General features: G+C 36.1%; 1 protein-coding gene across 1 annotated transcript in view; it reads right to left on the bottom strand.

The window, feature by feature from the left end:
• The window catches only part of SNTG2 (syntrophin gamma 2), a 304,975-nt gene that overhangs the window by 116,521 nt on the left and 160,999 nt on the right, over nt 1-27,455 (bottom strand). The window contains exons 5-6 of the mRNA XM_049818624.1: nt 15,100-15,143; nt 14,943-14,984 (exon numbers count right to left, since the gene is read on the bottom strand). Of these exons, the coding sequence (XP_049674581.1) occupies nt 14,943-14,984; nt 15,100-15,143 (86 nt within the window). The remainder of the gene's footprint in view (nt 1-14,942; nt 14,985-15,099; nt 15,144-27,455) is intronic.

Raw genomic sequence — 27,455 nt, 5'->3', positions numbered from 1 at the left:
CCATGACCCAGCCTCAATTCAGTGGCTAAACAAATGTGCCTGAAATATTAGTGACAGCTATAAGGCCCATTCACTTGTTTAGATCATAATCCCATTAAGTCAATAACTTTTTGAAGAGAAACAATACTTATGCTCAGCTCATGCAGTGATCTCAAAGGAGTTAATTTTCCTTGTGATTAGAAGTACAACAATTTTATTAATGCGTTAATTTTATGTGGCTGGAAGTCCTCTATATAACATATATTTTCCTTTCCATTTCATGAAATTTACAAAATACAAAATAACTGAGTTTCACTTACAAAAACAGTGTAAGTCTAATCTTTTACAAACACATCTATTTAATTAATCTATTCAATATCACAAGGGTGTACACTACCTCTTTATTAGCTTGCAGCTTCATCCTCTTAATAACATTGAGCTACAGTGGATAGCACTCTGTAGATCTTTATACCCTGATGAAATACTGAGGGTCACTCAGTATATGGTAGTGAATTAGTCAAAAGCACAAAACATTGTTTAGGTAGGAAGAGGAAGGTGAGGGAGGGAGAAATGAGAAGAAGATACTGCTTCAGAGAAGCTAGGTCAATCAGAGTGGAAACACAGCAAAGTGACCAAAAATGAAGACATAAACTAGTTTGTGCACAGGATGTAAGCATCAAAGGAAGCAAGAGTGGACAGGTTTTCCCAGGGATTGTCAGGGATAACAAGGGACATCATACAGCACTGTTCCTGAATCTATCAAGTCCTGTTTCAAAACCAGGTAATTTCTTTTCTTACCAGCCCTTTCAAAGAACCTCCAGTCTTATCCACAGATAGTTTACACCCTTTTGTTCTTAGTCCAACGTTGTCCTTAAATATTTGGTCTCCCTCCATGGTGCTTAGTTTATACAGGCAGGAGGAAGAGACAAAAGAAAGAGCCCCTTTATTTATGACTAAAGAGGCTAGTATAATTTGTTATAAATCCTTTGTAGGTCTTTCAACATTTATAAATTAAATAAATATAAAATGAAAAGGGTTAAAAGAGATACCAATTTTATTTTTAATATATTTTTTTTTTAATCTTAACTCCTTTTACCTTTAGGAAGTACTGCTTAAAACCGTAGCTGTCCAGCCACACTGTCTGTTGTGCTTTACCTAAGAAGTACTACATTTTAAGTCCATACCTTAACAAAGACTTCAGCTCTTCCTATAGCTCCTTTGTGCCAGGTAGGTGAATTCTTCCATCAGTTTTAATTATAGTAATTCTGCTTCTGTGCTCAAAGATTATGTATATTGTAAATGCTCATAATGGCATAGAGTACTTTCTGCTTCTCTAACCCAGGGAATTGATTGTGAAATAGATGGGGGCAAAATAGTACTACTGAAATCTGAACTACTTAATTGTGGATGCTTTCTTAACATGTTTAGATCTTGAAAGTAAGCCAATTTTCATAAGTAAATTACAGAATTGTGTAATATTTTTAAGCATACATTTAACACAGGTACCATAATATGTTACTCCATTTTTTAAAATCTTTCTCTGAAATTTTGCTATCCTTTACAAAAGAACGGTAAAGGTGCAAAAGGGTGCAAATTTAAATGGCAAAAATGTGTTTTAAAGCACGTGAGTTTTATCATTTGCATGTAAAAGACACTGGAGACCAAAAGTATGCTGTACCTTGCTTCTTAATGAGGAATGCTGCCAGATGCATTCAGTGATGAAATAATAGCATTTCTTAGAGCATCTGGAAACAGTGAGGTTGAGGTACATTCCACAAAATTTTAAAGTTATACTATAATTTGCTGATTTTATGTACCTTTATTTTTATGCAGTGCTGGGATACAGAATACTTATGGCAAATTAGCAACTGGAGAAAAGAAATTAAATTCAGAACTTTTTCATCTAAGTAAGGTGAAAAACATTTTTTAACTATTTGTCTCACTGTCATGATAACAGGGATCCTGTTCTACTATGACCAAATCCCCAAGAAAATAGCTCACAAAAATTCTATAGGATAACTGAAAAAATAGGAAAACTGAACAGCAGAACTTCCCTCTGCACTCTGATGTCACAGATTATCATTCTTGCTATTAATGTTTATTATTTTCTCTCTTTTACTGTCCACCTATATAGCAGCAGCATATTTTCTAAAATACATGCTAAGTCTTATGTAATGAAAGCAACTATGTTACACCCCTTAATAAATGCTCCTGAATAAAAGAGTTCATTCGCTTGTTTCAGTTCCTGCTTCAGGTCTTTGATGCATGCAGATGTTCTGCAGCTACCTACTGACTGTAACAGGTATTTGCTGTCCACATAAGAGGTGACTAAAGCATTATTTTGGGACTGACTGAGACAATGAAAAAGGAACTCTGTGAGAATTATCAAGATGAGGTTAAGAAAGTAAAAACTTCAGAAACTTGACATCTTTTGTGTGTGTGTGTCTCTCTAGTCCTAAAAATATATTAAAATGCTTTAACTAAACCGAAACTTATTAAATGTTTCAAGGTTAAAGAGTTTCCCCCTGGAAACTTATTTACAGAAATGTTGGGGTTTCTCATACAGCTGTGTCTCAAAACTGCATTGTGTTTGAAAGCGACTTACAAATGCTTTCAGATCTACATGCCTGCTTTGGCTGATCCCAAATGTGAATCTCCTAAGAACTGGGAAAGTCAGTGGTCAGAGTCTGAGATCATTTCGGCAAGCTCCCTATCAATGATATTTAGGGCTGATGGATTCTACCCATGTTGTTTCTGTTCGTAAGTCTGTGTGTAACTGGAGATAGTCTCTTTAGCCTGGAGCACATCGAAACCTTACACCAGTCAAGATACGACCCCCTTATTCCATGCCCCAAATTGCCCGTTTAAAGAAATAAGGGTAACAGCAACATATTTGGAAGACAATACACCTAATCACAAACTAAATAAATCATATTTCATACATAGAAACTAGTCATACAAAAGTTGATATGCAACCCCCCCCTACAATTCTTCTCCAATATCCATTGACAATGTAGGTTGGAAATCAGCTAGAGTAAGAAAAGTACAATATGCTAAGGTTTTGCCTTTGTTCTTTTCAAACATCTTTAATTTTTTTTGAGGAAACAAATGTGAAACTATCCAAGAAGAAAATTCAGAAAATGCCTAAACTATTTTTAAAACATTAACATCATTTCACATAAAAATACTTTGGAAAAAATAAAGAGAAACTCAGTGGGTACCTGTAAGGATGGACTTCCCTCAGTTATTTCACAGCATAGCCCTGCCAATTTGTTCTAGAAAAATCTCTATCATTTTCCCCTTCCTCCCTCTGAAGCTCTCATGAACAGAGAGGATCTGGAGAAGGGAAGTGGTAATGTCATGGTTGTGAAAGCATACCCCTTGATTTTATTTCCTCTACAAGTTTTGATTAACTAAGCTTTCTAAAAACATACATATGAGAAGGAAAACCACTTTAACTCTAGGTTAGTCAACTGCATATTTCAAGGTATTATTTAAAAAAAAAATAATAAATTAAGTTACTTGAGTGAGATCAGGGAAAGTACCAGCAAAAGCCCTTTCAAAAAGTCACTAGAGCAGATTTTCTGTGCTTTCCTACTGCTCTTCCTTTTCTTTTCTCTCTGACATTTTCCTGAGACTTGTCTGTCATCTCTCTGGAAGCACAATGGCTGCTTTGTTTGATTATTCTATTTCATATTTCTTTAGGTTTTCCATGAAAAAGCATACACCCCCACAAAAATGCAACACACTTCTCTATGTGTTCAATATAATTTTTACAGAGATTGATTTCTTATTTCACTTCTACTGCATCTGCATCACTTGAACACATGGCAAGTCCTGGAAATACAGTGTGATGTTGAGGTGATTTAAGACACTACTGCTGTTTCTGTGCAATACCACATACTTGTTTTTAACTTGCATTCATACAGTAAGATGTAATTCAAGCTAAACTTTGCAGTAATGTATATAGACTATTTCAGAAAGTGTGTACAATTTTATTGTCTCTTCTTTTCTTTTTGGTAACTGCATTTGGTAAAAGCATTTTTAAAATGCTCTTTAGTAGCATCCACCTGTTCTTCCAGTGTGTCTAAAAAAAAAGAACATGAGGAGCAGATTGCTTTTGTTAGGGTGTGCGAGTGAGGCAGCAAGGGATAGGGAATACAGAAGCGCAACTTCATTTAGATGGAAACCATTTATAACATCACTTTTAAACTCTCAACAGAAATAATTTACTAAAATGAAGAAATCTAAAAGCAAATTTTGGAAGGTACCAAGAAAATGGGAGCACCATGCAGCTGAAGAAAAAAAGATCAAACAGTTCCATGACATTAAAAGGAATCAGACAATCTTCACATGATGTGAGAAAATCTCAGTTACTGGTTCCTCTGGACCTGGTAGAATTACCATTCCAATACGAGCAGAATATTTCTTCTATGTTGACATAACAACAAAATTGCAGTATAAAGGACTAACTATTCAAGTGAACCATGCAGACTGTTGCTGAAAGTATTGCAAATATTCATCTTGGCAGCATTAAGGTAGTTCTCCAAGAAATGAAATATGCACAGTTTTTCTACCTAGAAAAATATTTGTCTTTTCCTTCATTTAACTGGTCAAACTCTCATTTTATACTTGTCATATTTCAATTAAACTGTTCTTTTTTTTACTTCATAACATTTTCTTTGTTGTGTGAAAGAGCATGTTCAAACTGAAAAGCTTCCTACAAGAAACACTGAAAAAGTTCAGGCTATAACGTGAAGCTAAGCATCAATTTTAGGTCAGAAAAGTGTGTATGTAAGGGTGTCTATACATTTTAATGTAGCAACTACCTGGGCAATCTAGCGAAACAGTGAGCATTTCTCTTGAACTTTGATCTGTACTGATGATGATTTCTGGCAGGAATCTTAAGGTATTAAACCCTCTATTGATATTAAAGGAAAACTTTTATTTTTACTTTCTCCAAACATCACAAGGTTGTTGCCTCAAGTATTACTGAATTACGTATTCAAATATTAATGTGTAGTTAAATTTACAGAACATAACACTGCAGTTTTCACATTGTAAGTATATATCTTAATTTGTTTAAAGATAGCAGTACATTAATGGTTTTAATAACAGCATATATCAATAAAATCGACTCATTAATATGACTCCACAGTAAAATAAGTAAATCACAAGAATGTATTCGTGCTATGTCACAAGCACCTAGCAAATTGACAAATTATTTAAAAATTATTTTTATTATTTTATTGATTTTATTAATTCATCACTGTAATTCTATGGCTTTTATTATCTTATAAAATTTGATATATTTGTTGAGCAGTTAAGCATTACATACCTTTATAGGTATGTATCTTCTAATTTTTTTTTCTATTTGACCTTTTTCTTTCTGATATTGTGTGGGTAAAATTCATAATCTATGTTCCACCACTTGTAACTGAATTCAAAAAGATCATGCAGAGAACTTTAATTCTAAAATAAGTAACACAGAACTGGTGATGGAATAAGGGATGAATGAAAATAAAGTTTCAATATCTCAAGGAAGATAAGCAATTTTCAGGTTTATTCCTCGTGTCTCAATGAATCAGCCTATTGAAGCACAAGTTCATCACTTCCTGCCAGACATGCCAATAACACACTAAATAGTATTACAATAAACATTTGCAGTTATCAGAGATCTGGCAGAAACACTTGATGACTACTGGCTAAAAGCAGTTCCAATTCTGAAAATCTAAACTAATCCCCATTGAAAGGATTCTCTGTTTTAATGGATATTGCTTCCTTAGTGATTACCTTCCATGAGACTACTCATAAATAAAAAGAAAGAAATGTTTCTAAGTACTTTCCTGGGTCAGTGAACAAAATTCCAATTAGATTAACATTTGTGTGAAATACTAAAAGTTTGTGAAACATAATAATTTACTATAAAAATATATGAATAAGATACAGTAAGAAAAAAATGTCACGTAGCACCTAGTTCTTCATTTTATATACCTAGACCCTCCTTTCTGCATTTTTGTAAATATGTAGGAGAGTTCCTGTGCATTTGTATACCTGTGCAGTAGCAATCTGTGGGATTTCCCATGCTATCCCCAATCTTGCAGAGACAACCTTGTGGCAACTCAGCTAATGGCGGAAAGGGCACTTCGGAGAAAGTTAAAAGGCCCTCTACAAGCTAATGGTGGGGGTTTTTGTTGTTTTTTTCCCCCAGTGTATAATAACTAAACAAGCCTCTTGATAATATTATCTTGATCTTGTTTTGCAGAATATTGTTCTCTTAAACCTCTGTTGCATAATCACTTGCCGGGCACAGATAAAAATCCACTACAGAGTTTTCTCTTGAGATCTTCATCAAGTAAAAGGCATTAAATTCACCACTGTTATGTTATATGATAGATAAATAAGGAGATATGAATGACAATCTATAAAATATATTCTACCTTCCATATTGCTTAGGTATATAAAACCTCTGACTGTTTGGGAATGCATCTTTTCAGTTAATCTAATCTAAATAAAAAGAAATTACTAATGATATGACTTCAGCAGAACCTGCTAAGACGTATACACACACACTCAGAGATGTCTGTAGATTTAGAGCTGCAAGTTATGAGCAATGATTTCAGAAAAAAGAAATATTAATTCTGCTTTGGGATTGTCTGCATTAAGCTACTAAATTTTAAGAGAAAACTAAGGTTGTGTTTTTAAAATGCAGTAGAATGACAAACATAGAAATCAATTTCAAGAATGCAATAATTATATAAAATTACCATTTTATATAATGTGGCAGAATAACAATCATTCTGTTATTTTCACAAAAGACCGAGGTTATTTTTTCCTAGGAATAATTGATGATTTAGTACTTTTTAATGCAAATAAAGATACTAACTGTTATGATAAAGAACTGTGTATCTTTGGATTTTGGTAAACAAACCATACTCTATATTGTCATGCAGTCTTTGCCCAAGTAATAGCAATAAAAATGCAGAAGGACATCAGGATTTTACAAGACAACTAAACACAGACAAATTAAAGATTAGCCAATAAACTCTTTGTTGTCATTTTGTTTGTAGAACCCAAGTTCTGCCAACAAAAGTCCAAGAATGAATTTTATTTGAACAAACACAAGCTGCAGAGTAGAAAAAATGGGAATATATGAAAGACTCAGTTTTACATTGTTTCTTTAAGCATTACAGAGAATGTGCATACCATTTTAAGGGTTTTTTTCCTACTTGAAGAGTTCTCTATTTAGTATGATGTACAAAAAACCTCAACCAACCCTAAATTTTCAAGTCCTGATTTTCAATTAAGTTGACAAATTCCAAATAGTAATGAAAATTAAAGAAAACCAGCAAAGACAGAACAAAGTCAAGAACAACATGTAGTAATGACTCATGAAATATTCTGCAAGCCTTCCACAAGTAGCAGCCCAGAAAAGTCCTTGAGGCAGAAATGGTTTCCGTGCATTTAGCAAGCCTCACTGGACTTTTCTTCAGTCTCTCCTTGAATTCATGTGAAACTCCAGTGTCTGCAACAGCTCAAGGACTAGAAACTGGTCTAGTACCTATTCCACTAAGTCCTCATGCTTGCTTTGAATCTCAGTCTTGGATTCCTTTGACACCTCTTCTCTACCGGCAGAGACAGTGAACAATCTGTCCTTTACTATCCCTTCATACCACTCAATTTACAGGCCTCCATAATCTCTCATCTCAATTACCTCTTTTCCAGAGTAAAGTTCTATCTCCCGTCTAGCTATTCCCTGTTTAGAAGCTATCCTACATCTTTGATGATGCAGTTCAATGCCTTGTTGCCTGCTCTGAACCTTCTCCTTTTACACCCTTTGAAGTGAGGTGATCAGAAATACCATCAGTACTGAAGATACAAAGCCACGTTGGATGAATACAATGGGGTTTTTTCAGTTCTGTTTTCCACTCCTTTCCTAAAAAAACCTCTGACAATTGATTAGCTTGCCTGAATTCTTAAAGCCTGAAATTTTATTTCACAGCTGCAGTGGTCAGTTTGGAGCCCATAACTTTGTATGTGAAGTAAGGACCATTCCCTCCCACATGTACCGCTTATCTTTCATATACACAGATTTCACTTTCTACTGTATTGCTACTGAATCACTGAATCCTACTGTCAGTCTTCACAGGTCTCCCTTATCTTTGCCAACCTGAATAATTCTGTTGAATCAGCAAACTGTCACCTTGTGTTTCATTTCCTTTCAGAGTTTATTGTGAATGTCCTGAAAAATGAAGTCCCAGCCAAGTGGACTCTATGGGGGTATCCCTACATTGTGAATTTCAACCAAATTACTCTTCCCCTCTGCTTCCCCCTCTCCCCACGGGAGAATTGACTGTTCCTTTTGTGTTGTACAGGGTGATAACCTGATTAGCCACCAGGGAAACACAATTATTTTCCTCTCAGGTGAACAATACAGAAAATATATTAATCTCCAAATTAACATTTTCTGTATGCACAGTCTCTACACACCAATTCACTATTTCTAAAAATAAACTCACTTTTCAAGGAAAATAAATTATTTTCAATTCTCCACAGCGTATTTTATTACCTACTGTAAAAGTGGGATTTTTCCTTAGTCCTGATTTTGAGTTATTTATGTTTCTACCCATACCCTTAGCCAGAACTAAGGTATGATAGTCGCAGCTTGAAGAATTGTGTACAAAAGCAAATTCTAGTAATTATAAGTGAAAAACAGGAAAGCCAGTTCATTTTGAAATTGTTGCTGACAGACCAGCTAGTTGTTTGGCTTGCAGAGAAGTAATCACCTTTTAACTTTGCTGGAAGTTCAAAGATCAAGAAACAAAACTACGTATTTGGTACCATCAGGATCAGCTATCTACCTAAGCATCTCCAGAGTGCCAGATGTGAAGATGGCAGGTAGCAGGCAGAACAAACTGGCCTCCTTTCCTACAGTTCCCAGATCTTGTAGCCTTCTATCCCATGTATTTACCCCAGTAGGTCTTACGCCTTTAAAATCTGTGAGCCAAACTGACAATTACACATAATCTTCTATTTAGCAAAATGCAGGTTATCTGAGATTGTCCCTATTCAGTGCACCTCCTCACATGCTATAAGGTTGAACTGGCAGATATTCTGAAGTGGTGGAAATTAAGAACAAAAGGGGAAGAAGTCTAAACACCAAGGAATCCAGACATGCTACTGTGAAACAAAACAAAATAAAAAAAACAAGACAAAATGCTTGAAAACATTTGTTAGAGGTACAATTAAATAAAATAAAATAAAAATCAAACCACCAAAGGAAATAGAAACAGGAAAAACCCAACAGCCTAACACCAAAAAACCCCAAGAAGCATTTACCTGCTTCTACCCCTTAATGGCTTATCACTATGGCTGGCACTAGTGAAGCAATTCAGTATCTCTACCTTTACCACCAGCATCCCTTTAAGTAGTCTGTGGTGGGTTCACCCCAGGCAGCAGCTAAGCACCCACACAGCTGCCCACTCCCTCCCTCCACCAGCAGGACAGGGGAGAGAATAGGAAGAACAAAAGCAAAAAAACCTTCAAGATAAAGACAGTTTAATAAGTGAAGCAAAGACAAAGGTAAAAACAAAACAAGTGATGCAAAGACAACCACTCACCACCTCCTACAAGTAGACTGATGCCCAGCCAGTCTCCGAACAATGGCTGCTTCTCCCAGAAAACCCTCCCCACAATTTTTACTGCTGAGCATGATGTTATATGGCATGAAAAATCCCTTTGGTCCGTTCAGGTCAACTGTCCTGGCTGTGTCCCCTTCCAACTTCTTGCCTACTCGCAGCCTACTCATTGAGAGATAGAAGAGCAGGGAAAAAGAGAAAGCCTTGATGGTATGCAAGCACTGCTCAGCAATAACAAAAACACTGGTGTGTTATTAACATTGCTTTAGTCACAAACCAAAATACAGCATCATGCTGGCTGCTATGAAGAAAAAGAACTCCATCCCAGCCTGACCCAGTACAAAGTCCCTTGGATGACATAGTACAATTCTTAATCTTGAGTTAGGTATTTACAAAAGAGGGCTTCACCACCCAGAATGCAAGCGGCAAGAAGTGTGTTCAAACTATATTGGAGGATGATGTTTCAGAAGTCCCATCTTGAAGTAGATGACTGAATATGTAAGACATCATGGTGCCAGATGAAAATAAAGCAAGCCAAAAGAATTACTCGATAACCTTTGACAGGCTCCCGTTGATTAAGTACTTTGCATGATTTTAACAATGTTAAGTGTAAAATGCAACCCAGTGTGAATCGAGACTACCCAAGCCTCATTGCTGAGTGTCCAGAATTGCTGGAGTGCCTCTCACCTAACCTGACTGACACACTTAGAAAACAGGGCCCTCTTCACAGAGGCAGAAGATGCAGGTATGATTTTCTAAAAGTTAGATGAGTCCTCCATCCTTAACCTCCTACTTTCTGGACAAGTACCCTTAATCACTACACTACTATATTAACAGCTTAATAGATTGTAACACTACTTTCTTCAGGGGTGTTTCTAGGTGCCCAAACCTACTGTATTGTACGTAAAACTCAAAGCTGATGGTTTACGTGGTCCCTGAACCCTAAATGGAACGTAGGGGTGGGATTTTCTATTTTGCATACATTAAAAACCTTACATATGAAAGAAGCCCTTTTTTCAACCAAACATTATTTCAGTTCTGGATCTGTGCCATACCAGAAGTTTAAACACATCCACTTTCATCAAACAAAAGGGCACAGAGATCCATGGACCCTCAAGAATGTAAGCTGAAGTATTCCTTTTTCTTAAAATTAAATGGATTGCTCAGACTTATTCCTAAATTCAATATAAATTTCACTTTAGATGTTTATGTGCCATGTTTGTGTGCAAGTGCACACACTCTGGGCCTTTGTAATCCAACAAAAATGAGATGAAATACTAACCTCCTGACAGGTAGCAGACAAGCACATCATCATTGACCTGTTCTACCTACAAATAGCAGCTACTGATGAACAACTGATTCCTACAAGCTGAAAGCTTAGGGACATTAAATGAACCCTTCTTTTTGAAGCATTTATTTTCAATTGCAAAACCATAATAAGGAGATGGATAGATTGGATGAGAAATCTCAATGATTATTTCATAAAAATGCAATGACATAATTGTGATAAAAATAAGAAATAAAACATCTTCCATTCTCTCAGGGACTTTGGCAGTAGCCTGCCTCATCTCAAATGTCAGAGAATCAGCCCGTTCCTCTACCACCTGACCCATTTATGTAACCCCACTCTGATTATGACAGCATGCTGTGGTAGTAGAACAGTCTCTTTGGACATCCATCTCCTGGCCCATTGTGATCTCTCTTCCTTCTGGAGCTTCCTTCAGCCATATGGCCTACAGTTGTTCCAGGAAGTTTTGTTTAATGCTTCTACTGAATTCCCATGTACAGGGAAAAGAGCAGCATTATGCATTTCTCTGTCATTCCTCACCACTGCAGCATAGCTGTTTTACTTTGACAGTTTTGGAGTGCTTCTTGGTACTAAAAAACAATCCTTAAGGGATGTAAATTACTGTTTTGTGGGGAGTGACTTTCAGGAAGTTTAGAGTTTTGTATGTGCAATAACAATACAAGCACCAGTAGGGCAGTTCACCAATGCACAGTAGACCTGACTCTGTGCTTTACTGAGATTGTCTGTAATTATTCTAGAGATTCAGCCTGATGGTATTAATCAACACTGAGAAAGGGACTGCAAGATCATGCGGCTGCACTTTATCTTGACCTAGAGAGATCACCTCCAAGCATGTTTAGTTCCTTTGCCCATGTAATTTCTGCCTTGCTGATAAGACTGTCAAAGCCCATGTCATTTATGGTTGCTACAGATGCTATTCTGAGATACAGTTGTCAGCGAACCAACTGATAAATGCCAATAAACGGGCAACAGGGGATAACAATTTTTATCTATACTGCCTTGCACTGCAGACCGGAAAAGCACTGCCCACGGAGTGAATGTGAACTGGCTTTATCTGCATACAGTCAACCTGATAAATTAAATAAACCAGTCAAAAACTAAGCACTATTCAATAAATTATTTTGTTTCAGGTTAGACCAAACATTGTGGTAAACTGTATTTCAAAACTGCATGAAATAACTGGAAGACTAAAAGACAAAAAAAAAAAAAAAGCATATTATTGACTGCTGCTTTTCTTTAAGTCCATGAGAATGGCAGGTACCCACTACATTTTCAAATGAAATCCAATAAAATTTTCATAATTATAAGGCTAGGTAAGAATCCTTAGAAAAAGCCTTGAAGCTGCTAAACCTTAGGCCATTTATTACCAAATCAGCATTCAACAGTGCAGCAGAGACAGTGGCCTATCAAGGCTATATGGTATAGAACGGTTGCAAGTAAAGTGTAGGAGAAGGATGGGGCTGAGGTATCAGTGGTTCAGGTGAGAGTAGGCAGCACAGGGAACAGATGCTATGAAACATGTTATTGCTAGGAGCCATTTGGATACACCTGCTCAAGACCTGGTGATTTGTTTCAGTGGCTTCCAAAACTGACAGGTTCCCAGCCATCTTCCATCTTCTGTGCTTTTCAATGCATTAGTCTGAGTGTTGCTGTGGAAGTGATTCTCCAGCTGGGGCAGAGTATGAAGTGGAGGGGAAAATGCAAGAACTGCTGCCAGAATATTGGTCTAAGATATTTATCTTAGGCCCACTGGAGAACATGTGATGGTAAAAATATTCTGGAAATTCAGCCAGCAACTTCTGGCTTACCTCTTGTCTAAACTCTGATAGGTAATATAGAGTAACTTCTGAGTCATGCTTTTTTATTTGAGATTTGGCTGCAAGCATCTAAGCACTGAAAATGCTACAGAAGCAGCATTCTTTAGAAGAAGAAAGTAGTTCCCCATTTTGTTTTTTTCCCCAAGAGAAGTCCTTACCATCTTAATTCTATAAAGCAATGTAAAAAACATTTTAATAATTTTCCTTTTAAGCAAATAAAAAACTCACTGGAAGACCTTGGTCTGTTTCTTGAACATTACCATGAAAATTAATGCACCAGTGAGAGTCAGCATATTGTGCCAGAACTAGTCACCATAATTCCATTCTTCAATCTCAAGATTCCTCTAAACTGAACATCACCAGATTCAAAAGCTATGCAGAATCTGTGACTGCATTCCACACCGTGCTGTACAATCCTGGGCAAGGGGCCTTTTCAGTGTGTCACAGCAATCCACACACACTGGCTTTCCTATGAAAACCAAGTTACAGAAATGCATGCCTTAACTCCCAGCCTCAGATCTTTGTATGTTTTCTGTATTCTTCTCTTTCTTGATATGGGTACGGTCATTAGATACAAGATTTCTTTATTATGATTATTTATTACCTACAGCCTTACAACCTCTGGGAGTACCAACTAGGAATTAGGATGTATCCGATATGTGCACTCAGGCTTGAAGACAAGAAGTGCATCTTAGTCCTATGGATACCATCAAAAGGAGCCAATGTTTAAGCACATTTCTTGGTTCCTAATAAAGAAACTTCCAAAAAACCTGATAAATAGCATCTTAAAATGACTTACAAAATAAGATGAAATTGAAAAACATGTAACAACACTGCTTTCTCAGTTCCTCCCATTCTTATCCCAGCATTCATTTAGAAACACTTTAACATTGTATGCTATTCTTACTATCTACACTTCGGTAACACTTGAGGATTCTCAACATGAAACAGGAGCACTGCCCAATGCACCACAGCCCACAACAATAATGTATATGATACATAAATATAAATAGGGCACAACTGAAATTCTTACATTATTTCACCAAATAAAATAACCGAGTTCCTTTATACATTTCCCATCAGGAAACCCCATGTTCTCACACAAGTGCACATTTAGAAATAGGTAGCAAAACATTAATTAGATTTTGTTTTTCAGTGCATGCAGGGGTAAGACCTGCAAAAAGTTGAGTCCCTTTCAATTGCACTGAAGGTAATGGGAATCAGAGTTTTTAAATACCTGAGCAGGATCATGACATTCACCCTATGTATTCTAATTTTTAAGTGCTGTTTTTACAGTAGGTTAAATCAGATTCTTTACTAAACTAATTCAAGCCCTGTTCCTGCAATGCTACGGTGGTAAGAATTTTATTACCATTTAAATGTACTACCACAGCAGGTGAACCCTTTAGGAGCACCTGCAATCCCAATGGATCAGGCACTAAACCAAAGGCATAGTCCATAAAGACTATATCTGTGCACACACATATATATGTTATATATACATTATACATACATATGTATGTTATATATACATATACATTTATATGTATAAAAACCTATTCAATTTATTTGCAAACTCTGAAAGGCTAATTGTGGTGACCCAAAGGACATTTTGATACCTACAGCAGCATCATAAAAAAGATAATGTAAGTTTTTCATATTTTCACCACTCCTTCTTAAATAGTAAAGGCCTTTTAATTTTTACTTTGCATTCTATTGAATTTTCATGGCAAGCAGCCCAGTCTACAGTTTACAGGGGAAAAAAGGAAAAGATCATGTGATAAAACTGATACAGTTCCTATTCTGGGAAGAGCAGTTGTACTCTGCTGAACAGAACAGAGGTAACCAACCAGGATTTTGCATTTTTGCCTTGCTTTATGCTTTGAAATATTTATTTTATCTAAGGGATGTAAAAACTATAATTAACAATGGTGGAGACTCAACTTTGTTGTAGTACATTTGTGCCACAAGTGCATATATCTTACTATGAAGAAGAGTCACAGTAAGAGTGCAGAAACTATTACAAATGCTAACAGTCAAAATTAAGCTTTTAATAATCACATATATGACAAACCTGACTATAGGACTGTGTCTTTACAGTAAAAAAGAGTAAACTCGTATGAAGCAAGGCTAGAGAGAGAACAGTATGGACACAGGATATTCTGTACACTATTAAAAAATCAAAGTGGAATGACTTACCACTTCTTCATGGGTAGCACTTTCTACATTTATACCATTAACCTAAAAACAGATACGATAGGGAGAAAATGATTTGCAATATGTAAATTAGTTAATGAAATAAACATAAAGGCAAGTATGAAACAAATGTCTGCAGAAAAAGTGAATGTTTACTGACCTGTATTATTGCATCTCCTATAAATAACATTCCTGTTTGGTCAGCTGTGGGATTACAGAAGGAACACATTTTAATTGAAAGTAGTACTGAAAAATAATGCTATATTCTCTTCCAGCAATAGGTTTAGCATGCTGTTTGTAACCTTCATTTGAAAGTGACTGGGTTGTGAAAACACCAATAGCATAGCAATCAGTATTCATCCTATAAAGGTAACAGATTCCTAGCAATTTTAAACAAATTAAGAGAGTTACTTTCCACGCACAAAGAACTTATTTAATATGGAATACAAATGTCATTTCTCACTAACAAAGGATTTCATTAAATTATGTGGAAAGTGTGATTCACACTTTTCATTATTCTTCCACAAAAGGGAAATAGGAATTTCTGAAACTACTTAGCAATTCCTTTCCCCCTGAACAAATTTACAGGGACTGCTATAATTAAAGAGGTTGTGCCTAGAATTTAATACAACTCTTTAACATGAAGTTTGAGTTAGCTTTGTTCCTCAGAATAACAAAATACATTCTTCCAGTCTGTAATTTGCATGTTTCCTGCCTTACAGAGTTAATGGGAATAACGTAATGAAACTGCAAACAATTCTGCACAGACAGAAACAATGACATTTTTTATATGTACTCTTTAACTTTTACATTTTTTTTTACTTTTTAGTCAAATTTGAGGATGTTTATCTCTTGGAATGTATTACTTAATTGAAAGTAAGGCTCTGATCCTGTAAAGACTGATATGATTAAATAAGGCAATTAGTCTTTATATATGATCTTGTAGGGTCACAGCTTGAGGCTTTGAAGAATGTAATAAATGTTAACAAAGACAGTATTTTGAGAGACAGAACTAGAGGTAAAAAAGAAAGAAAAAACTGCATAGAGTATTCTCACCGTTTCTGCAATACAGCTGTTGCCACAAGAAATGTAACTTTGATACAAAATCGCTTTTTGTTATCTTAAATTTATCTTTCTAATAGATTTTTCATCACTCCTTTGGCAGATAAAATATAACAGTTCATTAGTCATACTTTTATTGGTACTTAGGAAAGATTTTACCATTTATTTTAAATTCCACGATACAGGTTGTATTGACGGTCTTTACCCTACTTCTTGTCCTGCTTTGTATTTAAAAACATGCACACAATTTGTAATAGCTGGTATAGAAAAGAGACATCTATGCACAGAAATGCAACTGAATTAAAGCAGTTCAAAAACATCATGAAGCAATGCGAAGTAGCCTATATTGAGTACATAATTGCTAGAGGCACTGAACATTAGCTTGGGCATCTCTATACTAAGCTTCTGTTCAAGACGTTAGTAATACATATACCAACAGTGAAAAACACGTGGATAGTTTATAATTCAATGCTTATGTTAGGGCCATTGGGCTGCTTTAGGCAAGTGGGAGCATACTTGAATTGGAGACAGAAGGAAGAGGGTGTGTTTGAAATTCCAGCTGCAGTAAAGTATAAAAGGATAAAGTCAAAGGGTACATGCCTTGCCCACTGTGAGTGATTGACTCAGAACTGAGTGCAGAAATTTTGAGTATGTCTGTATTAGCAAGTGATGAGGTAGAACAGAGATAGATCAGGAACGCAAGCAGTTGGTGCTGAGTCTCCTTACGCCCATGCTGTATGGGTTTGAGGGATTTTAATTTAGATCAGTTAGACTGGTCTCCCAGTCTGAATGCTCCGAGGTGGTGTGAAGCTGCTAAAGGAAAGCTAGTGCACAAAACTTTGTTGGTCCCTGCAACTTGAATCAATGCAAAGCCTGGACATCAACTGAATGAGGTGTAACACAGGGAGAGGGGATTGTCAACCTGCCTCAGGAGGACACCTCTAATAAGCCAATCCTGGGAAATTACTTTGTCTGTGTGAGGGTTGCAGTAGGACTCACGCCAACTCACTGCAGTGAGATAGATGTGTTTGTTTATACTTCAACAAGTACCAGTCAGTTGATCTGCAGGCCACAGATGTGATAAGGATGGCACACATGGGCAGCAGGCAGTGTTGTTTTCCTGAGGCCCTGACTTGTTGGCTCTTCTGGTAGGCCAACACAACCGTTGTCATTGGGAAGATCAGTTGGAAATGCAATATCGAAAAAGAAGCACAAAAAAAAGAAAGAGGGGTGGGGATGCGAGAGATGAGTTCGGAAAGGATTTCTGTAAGAGGTGAAAGCAGAAAAATGTAGGGCTGGTAAGAAAGGAAAGCATACTGAGCCAGAAAATGTTTGGGTGAAAGATGAGATCCTGATGGAAGAGCACGTCATGAAGATTTGCAGGCAGGTAGGTATCACCATCGTCCTGGATGTTCAACTATCCCTGATCTGCTGCATAATGACACAACAGCACAGTTGTGTAATCCTGTCTAGTCTTCCGAGAAAACTGCTTAGTTCCAACAAAAGTTGTAATAAAATATGTAGACTAGTATCCATGCAAAACAGGAGAGGTAAAACAGGTAAAACAGACACAGGTAAAACTCTTGAGATTGAGATAGGCCTAGTTAACAGCTCAAAGTTTGAAGAGGAAAAGCACTGACATGAAAAGGTATAAAATCTCAAGGAAGAAAACCAGGTAGCTGGAGGATGGCAACTCAGCAGCACTGAAGACAAATCCCTTCCAGGGAGCAATGGAGCCTGAACTTTTCCCACCTGACTGTTGACTGCCAGGTCAGCGAAGACTCATTGGTCATTCCACAGGGGTGATGAGTACTGCCATATCCCCAGCTACCTACTGTGTGTGCTAGCCAATGAATTTTATAGTTTAAGAGCACAAAGCAATTATATCCTGCTTGCAGAGTCTCTACACACAATCAAAGCTGTCCAGATGAGTATAATGAGACAAGGAACATTATGTAGTCGATACCAAATGCTCTATGAACCGAAACAAAGCACAGAAAATGGGGGGCAATGAGGGCATTAGCTCCAAAAGTGCATTATGCTGCAAAGTAACCCAATAATGTAGACACCATGACTGCTGCCATCATGGCCAGTGATGGTATTCTGGCAAAATATGCTTGCAAGTCTCTGATGAAACACTTCGGGTTTAGCCAATTGTCTATAATTTAAAATCAATGATTTCTAACAAAAATATTTTCCACAAATCAAATTGTAGAGGACATGTCACTATGATGCATAAGTTACCATATATTTTACACGTATATTAGAAATAAAGTGACTGGAAAAACTCCTTGGAAAGAAACAAAAAGTCATCTTGTTTCTCTAAGGCATATTTTAAATCTGAAGACAAGACATCTACTGTTGCAGACATCGTTAAGTCATATGTTCTCTACATGACGAAAACATGAAATAAAATGTTCCATGCTATGTGGAACTTTTTCTCCCACTGTTAACACCCTCATATACAAAGGTGTCCATGAAAGGTTGCTCTGCAATTATCAGTCACTATGTGTAAAATGAATCAGCACTAAAACCAAACACTTGAGAAAGAGCTTTGGGATACCAAGAAGCATATAACCTAATTCAGAGAAATAGTAAATATAACTTTTTTAGAATCCAGTATAACTCTTGAAGCTTTACTTGAAATAATATTTTAGTAGCAGTGAATTGAACATGGCCAAAACCAAGACTTGGAAAAGGAAATAAGCACAAAGTAGTGATAAGCAGAAATGTACCAGGCTGTAAAAGAAAATGAAGTGTGTGCTACAACAATTAGTGCTACATCACCTTTATTCTACATCTTAATTATCTTTAAAAAGGTTTTGTATTGATTAAATGCTGTATATTGATTAAATTCACAAGTGATACTGAAGAAGGAGGAGAGCATCAGGGAAATCCAAAGGGGCTTATGTTGAATTAATGATACGAAAATAACCATTAAAAATATATATATCTTATTTTTGAGAACATTAGACTTGAAAAACTTTTCCAAAAGCAAATTCTAATAATCAAAGAAAAAAAAAAAAAATTCAGAGCCATGAACTATTAAAATGATTTTGCACTCAGTAAGAAGGGAAAAGAACCAGTAATTCTTTCTAGCTTTGCCTTGTTTCCTTTTTCTACACATTAGGGCTGAAGAAGGGCCCACAAAATTTGCAGGTTTGTGAAATGATAAATTTACTGAACAGATTCTCAGGAAATTCTGACTTACCATGTTAATTGATGCACAACACTCTACAGATTCGAGTCTGTAAATAAACTGATGTCCTTATATTTTTCAAGATTGATCACAACACATATTCTCCCTCAATTTTTGTTGAATTCTTCAATCACACAAGAAACATACCAGGTACTATGTCCTCTGTCATTATTAGTGATGCACAAACCCATGCTGCTTAAAGCACACAGTGAGCTGCACTGACTTCATGGACCTCTCAATTCATAAGCTTAACTTTAAATATATGCATAAGTATTTCACTGCATAAAGAAAATCTGAAGGAATAGTTAAGGAACTAGATGAAATAAAAAGAAAAGCCTGGAGAAATTGGTTTATAGGATACAAGAGACTTCTCAAAGTTAACAACAAAGTTATCTGCAAAATTAACACAAGATAAAACTGGTTTGGTCTGGGAAGTCAGAACTGTTTTCTCTTCAGCTTGGAGTGTATGAATAACAACAAGAACTGTAAGAGTGCGCAGGCTTCATAAGTGTCACCAGGAAAGTCTCTACCGTTCATCCAAGCATTTGAGCAAGAACTAACTGATCTGGACAAAGTTTTCCTTACAGTTTGGCATATGTCAACACGTGCAGGCAATTGATACCAAGAATTGTCTAGGACAATGTACATGCTAGGAACTATAAATTTCTTCCAATTTTGTTCCATAAAAGAAGTACTAACAAATGCAGTCTTTTTCTGTTCTATCCACTGAAACAGGTAGATTCCTGTGGACAAGGTAAGGCTGTGTTTTGCTTGTAACACTGGGATGGTAGGTAAAGACATGAGCAGGGATCCTAGCTGGAAAGCTGATGTGTGCAAGATGTGGGGATAGAGAGCAAATGGGTACATTGGTCAAAAGAATTACTTTTGCTGCTGCTCTTAGAATAGCCAATATGAAAAAAATTGGGAAACCACTATTTATAGCAAGAAATTGGCTCTCCTCTGTTCAAAAGTGATTATTTTTTTTTTCCATATAAAAAATGTGTAGTTATTAGGATGGAAAAATCAGGGGGAGCATACCAAAAGAATTAAATCCTTTAAAGAAATGAACACAATTAATTAAATGTGATTTCTTGCTGCTCTGTGGTGATAGTAAAGCTGAGAGCAAAAATCTGGACTTTGTATTTTAATTAGGAATTGCCTAATTTCACTTTCTGCTTCCCTTCTCTTCCCCACTGGCATATAATTCAAAATAGTTTTATAGCTCTTATTTATTTTTTTACTTTCCCAAGATTACTGCAATACTAAGAAGCTACACAGATAGAAGCTAAATGTAGAGAGGCAAGTAGAGGACAAACATATGTATCTATAAAATCAAGAGACATTACGTGACATAATATTGCCAAGAAAAAGAGGAAAAAACTGTATCTAAACGCTGTAAGTTCTGATCTTACACCACTATAAAATCAAACTGGGCATTAAACCTTTTACCATATCATGATATGTAGCTGCATCAGATTCCAAAAAACTAGACAGGATTTGGTTGGCTGAATACTTGGATAAGAAACCCATAAAATAACTGCTGCTGCAAAAAGTGATGTTTTCTGAGTCAGTAAGTTTTGGTCAAGACATGAATTAATTGTTAAAACTAATGCCTTACCATGAGTGTAAGTAAAAGTATACTGCCAGAGGACATTATGCTATTTGAGATGCAACTGGAATAAGTTATGCGGAATTTGAGATGATTCATCACTTTTTTACGGTGATAGAAATGTTTGTGTCAATAGTTCAGCCAAATTCCATGCCAGCTTGTGACATTAATCTCTGGCTTTATTTCACTGAAAATACCACTCTTGTGTTTTTCATAATTTCTTAGAAACTACTGTTAAATAAATTGACATCATTTACCGGAAAAGAAACAGCTTTTGCTTTGAGGAAGAGAAAGGCACTTAACGCCTCACAACTGCACATGTTCCTGGAAAAGACCAATTTACAAAGTGTACTGTAGACTCCCTTGTATTTTGGGTATACATGAGTACCGCTACTACTATCAAAAGGATAGTAGGAGAAGGATCTAGGGGTCCTGGTGGACACCTTGCTGGCCATCAGTCAACAATGCGGTCTCATGAACAGCATCCTGGTCTGCATAAGGAGGAGTGTTGCCAGCAGGTGGAGGGAGGTGATCCTTCCCCTCTACTCAGCACTGGCGAGGCCTGCCTGCAGTGCTCAGTCCAGTTCAGGAACCAGTACAAGAAAGATGTGGTCTTACTGGAGCAAGTCCAGTGAAGAGTCACAGAGAAGAAGGAACTGGAGCACCTTTCATGTGAGGAGAGGCTGAGAGAGCTGGGACTGTTCAGCCTCAAGGAGGGAAGGGTCAGGAGGATCTTCTCAATGTGCATAAAGACCTGACAGAAGGGGATGAAGAAGAGGGAACCAGACTTTTCTCAGTGGTGTCCACTGACAGGACAAGAAGCAATGAGCACTAGCTGAAACACATGAAATTTCATTTGAACACAAGAAAACACTTTTTTCTGTGAGGGAGACTGAGCACTGGCACAGGTTGCCCAGAGAGGTTGTGGAGTCTCCACCCTTGGAGATATTCGAAAGCCACCTGGACATGGTCCTGGGCAACTGGCTCAGTGGCCCTGCTTGAGCAGGGGGGTTGGGCCAGATGACCTCCAGAGGTCTCTCCCAACCTCAACCATCCTGTGATTTGCAAAGGTGCATACAGGAATATATTTAATATGCTTATATATTTTAGCATATTTGTTCAAAATACCACTACGTTGAAATAACAGTAACCTGTTAAGGAAGTATTTGTTGTAAACAAAGATATTCTGAATGAAAACAGGATTTAGTTTTACAGTTTAATTTTCAGATGTTGACTTGTCTCATGAGAATTATCCTTCATGCTCTATGCAACCTATCTCAGTTTCTGGATCTTTTTCCTGAGAGAAACCTGGGCTCTGATCTTCTAATTCCCATTGCTATGAGAGCAACAATGATAGGGGAACTGAATTCATAGAAAAGGATAAACATCATGAGGAGCAAAGAATCACAGACTGGGAGTGGATAGATTTTCTTAGAAGTTTTGAGTAGAACTTGCCAGGGAAATTAAGAAGAATAATTACACATGGATAGCAGAATCCCATCTGGAAAAAGGTAACTAAGCCAGATTCCACTGCAAAAAAACCTTGAAGTGATGGACACTTCTAACCATATATACGCTTCCTATTTTTAGTGTCACATCTAGTATTGTGTTGTAACAAAACATGATTTTCTCTGTTCCATTATTGTTGTCATTTTTCTTATCTTCCACTTTATCTCTCTGTACCTGTTTATCTTTGTGATTTCCCCCCTCTCTCTCTCCATTAATTTTCAGTGTGAGTGTCCCTTATGGGCAGTTCTCTCACCTCATTCTTCACTCTATTCTCGAATGATCAGCAAGTATATTATTTCTGGAATTATAACCATCTTATGAGATTTTTTTTAAACAGAATTAGCTTAACCTGGAGATTTTAAAGTCAGTAATAAAGGACACTGAAAACACAGGACATGAATTGCTAAAACTTTTAATTTTTTTCTTTTTTCAAATTAAGTGTTTTAATTCTAAAGAAATCAGAAAATATTGAACACGAAAAATGTTACAGAGCTGAATCTGTTTTGAGGATAGTTTGATACTGGCTTTCCTCCTTCATCTTCTTCTTTTAGATGACCTCAGCAAAAAATAGGTTTTCAGAACATACTGCTCACTAGAATCTTCTGCTGATAAAACCATTTTTCTGTCAATGGCTAGCATTGAATCCAACTTGAAAGGAAAACTACTGTAACAACAAAATTCTAATATTTTTCACTGCAAACTATTAATGGGCTAAACTTTGCTTTAGTACAAACAAATATAGCTTTATATTTTATATAAGCCAAAAAGTAAAATGAGGAAGATGTATAAGGGCAGTTAGCAATCCCAAGAGCACACCAACGGGCATTAAGGAACCTTAACCTTAAAAAAAAAATCCTTTTATTCCCTGCCGTGAAGGCACATGATATTATAACAGTCTTCTGAGGCCAATTCCGAAATACCATTTTGTTATATTGCCTAATAATTCAGAGATCCTATGTTACAGACAAAATTTGCCATTTTTTTTTTCTGACCTGGTGGGGACAATGGCTGCATATATACCAAAACTGAGAAGACTAGAATCCGGAAAAGTCGTGGGTGGGCCTGGCACTATTTTCAATTAAATGTGCTTTGAAAGACAGTATGGAAAAAAGTTTTAAAGTTCAGTTTTATTTCTACCCATCTAACTCTAGCAGTAACTAAAGCAAAAATTATTAGAAGTCTTTTGGACGGTTTTCTGATTGCAAACAGGTTTGTAACGTGAGCTGCAGTGCCAGTTTATCACATGATCTGTAAAAAGCACCAGCATACACTGTGATTAAACAGACTTTAGACTTGCTTTAGGAAACAAGAGGAGAAAAATTCAGATGGCCTGAGTTTCCTGCAGAAGTCCAGGTATTTGTATGTCTCAATGCAAGATCCTTAAGCCAAAGCAAATGGCAATGTGATTCTTGTAGGCATTTCCAAACAAGTAACGTTAGAGTATGAACTCAGTGAAGAAAACCTAGACACAACAGGTTAGTTCTTTAATTAAGGAAAGAGGCTTAACATAGCTCAGATTAGCTTGTAGACGTTGCAACAGAGAGAGCCCACAGGAATGGTTATCATCATGAGTTCTTACCAGAGAAAAATACTTCCAGTTTTACATGCATTTAGAAAATCGGTTCTTCATCATTTGGTTCTGCCTTTATAGAAAGGTATCAATTCACAAAGTAAGGAAACAGAATTGGAACATTAATAGTGTAAGGACTTTAAAATTTTGCCTGTTTAAGAAAAGTCATGACAACTAAGATGTGACTATAAGAAAAGCAAAGCAGGTTTTTTTTAAATATATCTACTAAAAATTTGAAAGTGCTACATTACTACTGTCATATATTACTTGGGATACTTGCCTAACCACAGCTAATAAATCCCTTGAGTTTGAAAATAAAAGTAAAAATACTCATGCAACTTACATGGACAGAATTCATAAATATGTAGGAATAATTGAGAAACAAAAGCAATAGTTGTAACTATGAATAAGTTATATTTTGTTTAAAAAAAAAGTTCTACTAGCCAAGCATAGCTAACACTCCATTAAGACTCAGAGAAAAGCCATTTAAAATTGCAAAAATGTGGTATTTCTAGGAATATGGTTAGTAGTGTTAGAAGCTGTAGCTTCCCTATGTGTATAATTAATCTAAACCTGATAATATTTTCAGAATTATTACAATATTTTTCAGGTAAAAATAGTTGTGCGCATTTTAAAATTAATTAATCAGTAGGTGAATAAATTGACAAAGAAATGTAGTACAATGTACAGGAAGATTAATCTGATCACACAATTGCAATATTCTAAGGCATAAGGTTAGCTCTAACAGACATCTGATTAATATCAGATGTAAAAGGCTTTCTGAGCTGAATAACGTAATATAAAGTTAGACAAGTTATGAATAGGTAACATTATATAAGGAAATAAATTATAATCTGGCATCTTCAATCTTTTCTTCCAAAATATGTAACTAGGTTTCCATTAAATTCTATTACAGTATGCCAACAAGTTTTAAATGCTGTAGAGGTGATATGTGGAAAACAAACTTAGAGACTAAGGAGGAATGCCAAAAGTAGCAGAAATACATGCTTTAAATGAGTTACAAGAAAAGAAGAGATGCAGTTACTAAAATAGCCCACTAAGTCTTTCATTTAGAAACCAGTAAGGGGAAGAACAGTGAAAAGACCAAAACCAGAAGTTTTCTGAAATTGCTAAAGGATGTTATTATATTTCTCATATTATTCCACGTGACTATCTCCAAGCAGAAGGGTCGTTACATTTGCTCTTTCCATCAGATATACTGTATGATTCCTGATTGCTTCAGCCCCAAAATAATTTGAATGAGTTTTAGTCTCATTTTAAATAGTATCTTTCAGTGCAATGGGAATCTTTGTTACAGTTAAAACATATTTTCTGTCTAGCCGCTTGCTTCTCCAGTTTCTGTACCGAAGCACCGTGGTAAAAGCAAGCTCCAAATGCAAAGTCCAAAACACCATCCATCCTCAGAGGGACTTCAAGCAGTTCTCTCCTGAACATATTATCTGAATGAAAACATACTATGTAGTTCTCTGATTTCTCTGCATGGAATAATTATCATTAACCTTTTTATTCAACCTGGACTGTAGTGGTAACAAATTCAAATAGTAACTTCAAGTGCTATTTCATTATATTTCTGCAGTTCATAAGGGAACTACATTGTCAATCAGAGGTAGGCGAATGGAAGAAAGAAGAGAAACTGTACAGGTCAGTGCCATCCTAAGGCCACAGTTTATTCACTCAACTGCTACTGGAACAGATGATAACTAACACAATATAATGTATTTTTCATACCTTTCTCTATTTAGTTTAGAGTACAAGAATAATAAACATAATATTACAGGTCTACTGAAATTACAAATCATGTTTTCCAGATTTTGTATCTACCTTCTCGTTTCATAACCTGCAAAATGCACCTTCCAAAAAGACTATTCAACATAAAACCCTATAGGACTGAAACACAATTTCCAGAAACATTTTATATTTTAACATAGCTATTAAGCAAAACTAATTACCTTTTACTGAAAGTTGATCTTCTTCACACGCATGAAGAAGAATTTCATCATAATATACTCTTTGAATACTATTTCTTTGTACACTTAATAGGAAAGCATTATTCAGTATCAGGAAACTAATGTACACATTTTTAGACATACACACATATATATGTATGCATATGTAAAGCCTCATTTTGGGAAAGTACATAAGCAACTGCCTAAATCTAGAGCTGGACAGCTAATTCCCTGTTTCTGTTTTTTAGCCAAACCAAAGGAATGAAAACAAATTTCAAATTGACCGAAAATGGCAATGCTTTGGTTTTCTCTGTAAAAATGAGTTCTGGATTCATCAAACTCTTAGATCCTATTAAAAAAAAATAACACAAATTCTACAACAAAACAAAATTTCTAAGTGAAACTTACAAATATTTCATCCTAAATTTTCTTCTGACCACAAATTATTTATGAATAATTTTAATGCATAAAAATAAGCATTGTAACAATGAAGACATTACCATCTTAAAAACATTTACTAGATCTGATTTTAAATATATGCCTGTTCAGTTAAATAAACACTTAAAAATTAACTCTTTGCATCCTTCTACCCAAAGAATTCTTTTGGGTCAATAATTTAAGGCTCTTGCTTCAGCATTTAACCCTCCAAACAAATCCCCCTAATTGTTCTAGAACCTCAGCTGAAGAATTCATCTACCTATATGCTTCTCACTAAACATACAATGACTGCTATTTGTATCATTGGACCTTAGTAAGTTCTTAACTATTAGGTTGTATAAAAATACTTTCCTCAATTGGGGATCAAAGTACCTTCCTTTTACTTGTTGACTGATCTTTAACAGTTCATTAAGATGCCCTTTCTATTAAGAGGGCCTGCCTAGTCTCGACAAGGTAAGAATAAAGAAAGAAATCCAAAATGCTAAGAATGTTCTTCTATGCCTTCTGAAAATAAATTTAGTGCTGGAGGTATAAGTCAAAGAGAGAGAACAGTGAGTAGATGCTATCTTCAGGTATCATTAGCTTTCCACTAATAAAGAAAAATAATACTGGCAAAGATAATTAAAAATTAGTGATAAAAAATAGGAATAATCCTAAAAAAATGTTGAAGAAATTTGTAAGTGATATTAAGAAACAATATACAAATATTAAACATCATCCAGCTTGAAATGTCTCACGTTCAAAGGAGGCCTGCCTGTTCAAAGATGGCCTTGTTTTCAGTCTTCACCTTCATTAGCATAAGGCATAATGCAAACTTTTGATCCAGTCTGACTTCCTTATAAATGAAATACCTCCATTTGGGCTTAACTCGTCCTTAATCTTGACCTTGCTGGCTCAGTGGAATGAATCATCAAGGCTGGTGAAGCAAAGGTGAGTACAGCTGTAGGGACGAAGAACATCAGCTACAAACGCAACCATGCTGTGCAGCTGAACTGTAATCTCACATCATGCCCACCAACTTGTTCAGACTAGGCTTGGTTACCCTAGTTGTACCAGCCTTGTGGTTGACCAGAGTCAACACAGCAAAAAATACCTATGGGGGAAGTATCACATATGCTTCCATACTAAACCATTTTTGCTTGGCATAGTAGAAGTGTAAGTG

Source organism: Accipiter gentilis, chromosome 16 (genome assembly GCF_929443795.1).
Source record: "Accipiter gentilis chromosome 16, bAccGen1.1, whole genome shotgun sequence".
NCBI classification, from domain to species: Eukaryota; Metazoa; Chordata; class Aves; order Accipitriformes; family Accipitridae; genus Astur; species Astur gentilis.
The sequence above is the reverse complement of the archived record's forward strand: the minus strand, read 5'-3'. Positions and strand labels throughout refer to the sequence as shown.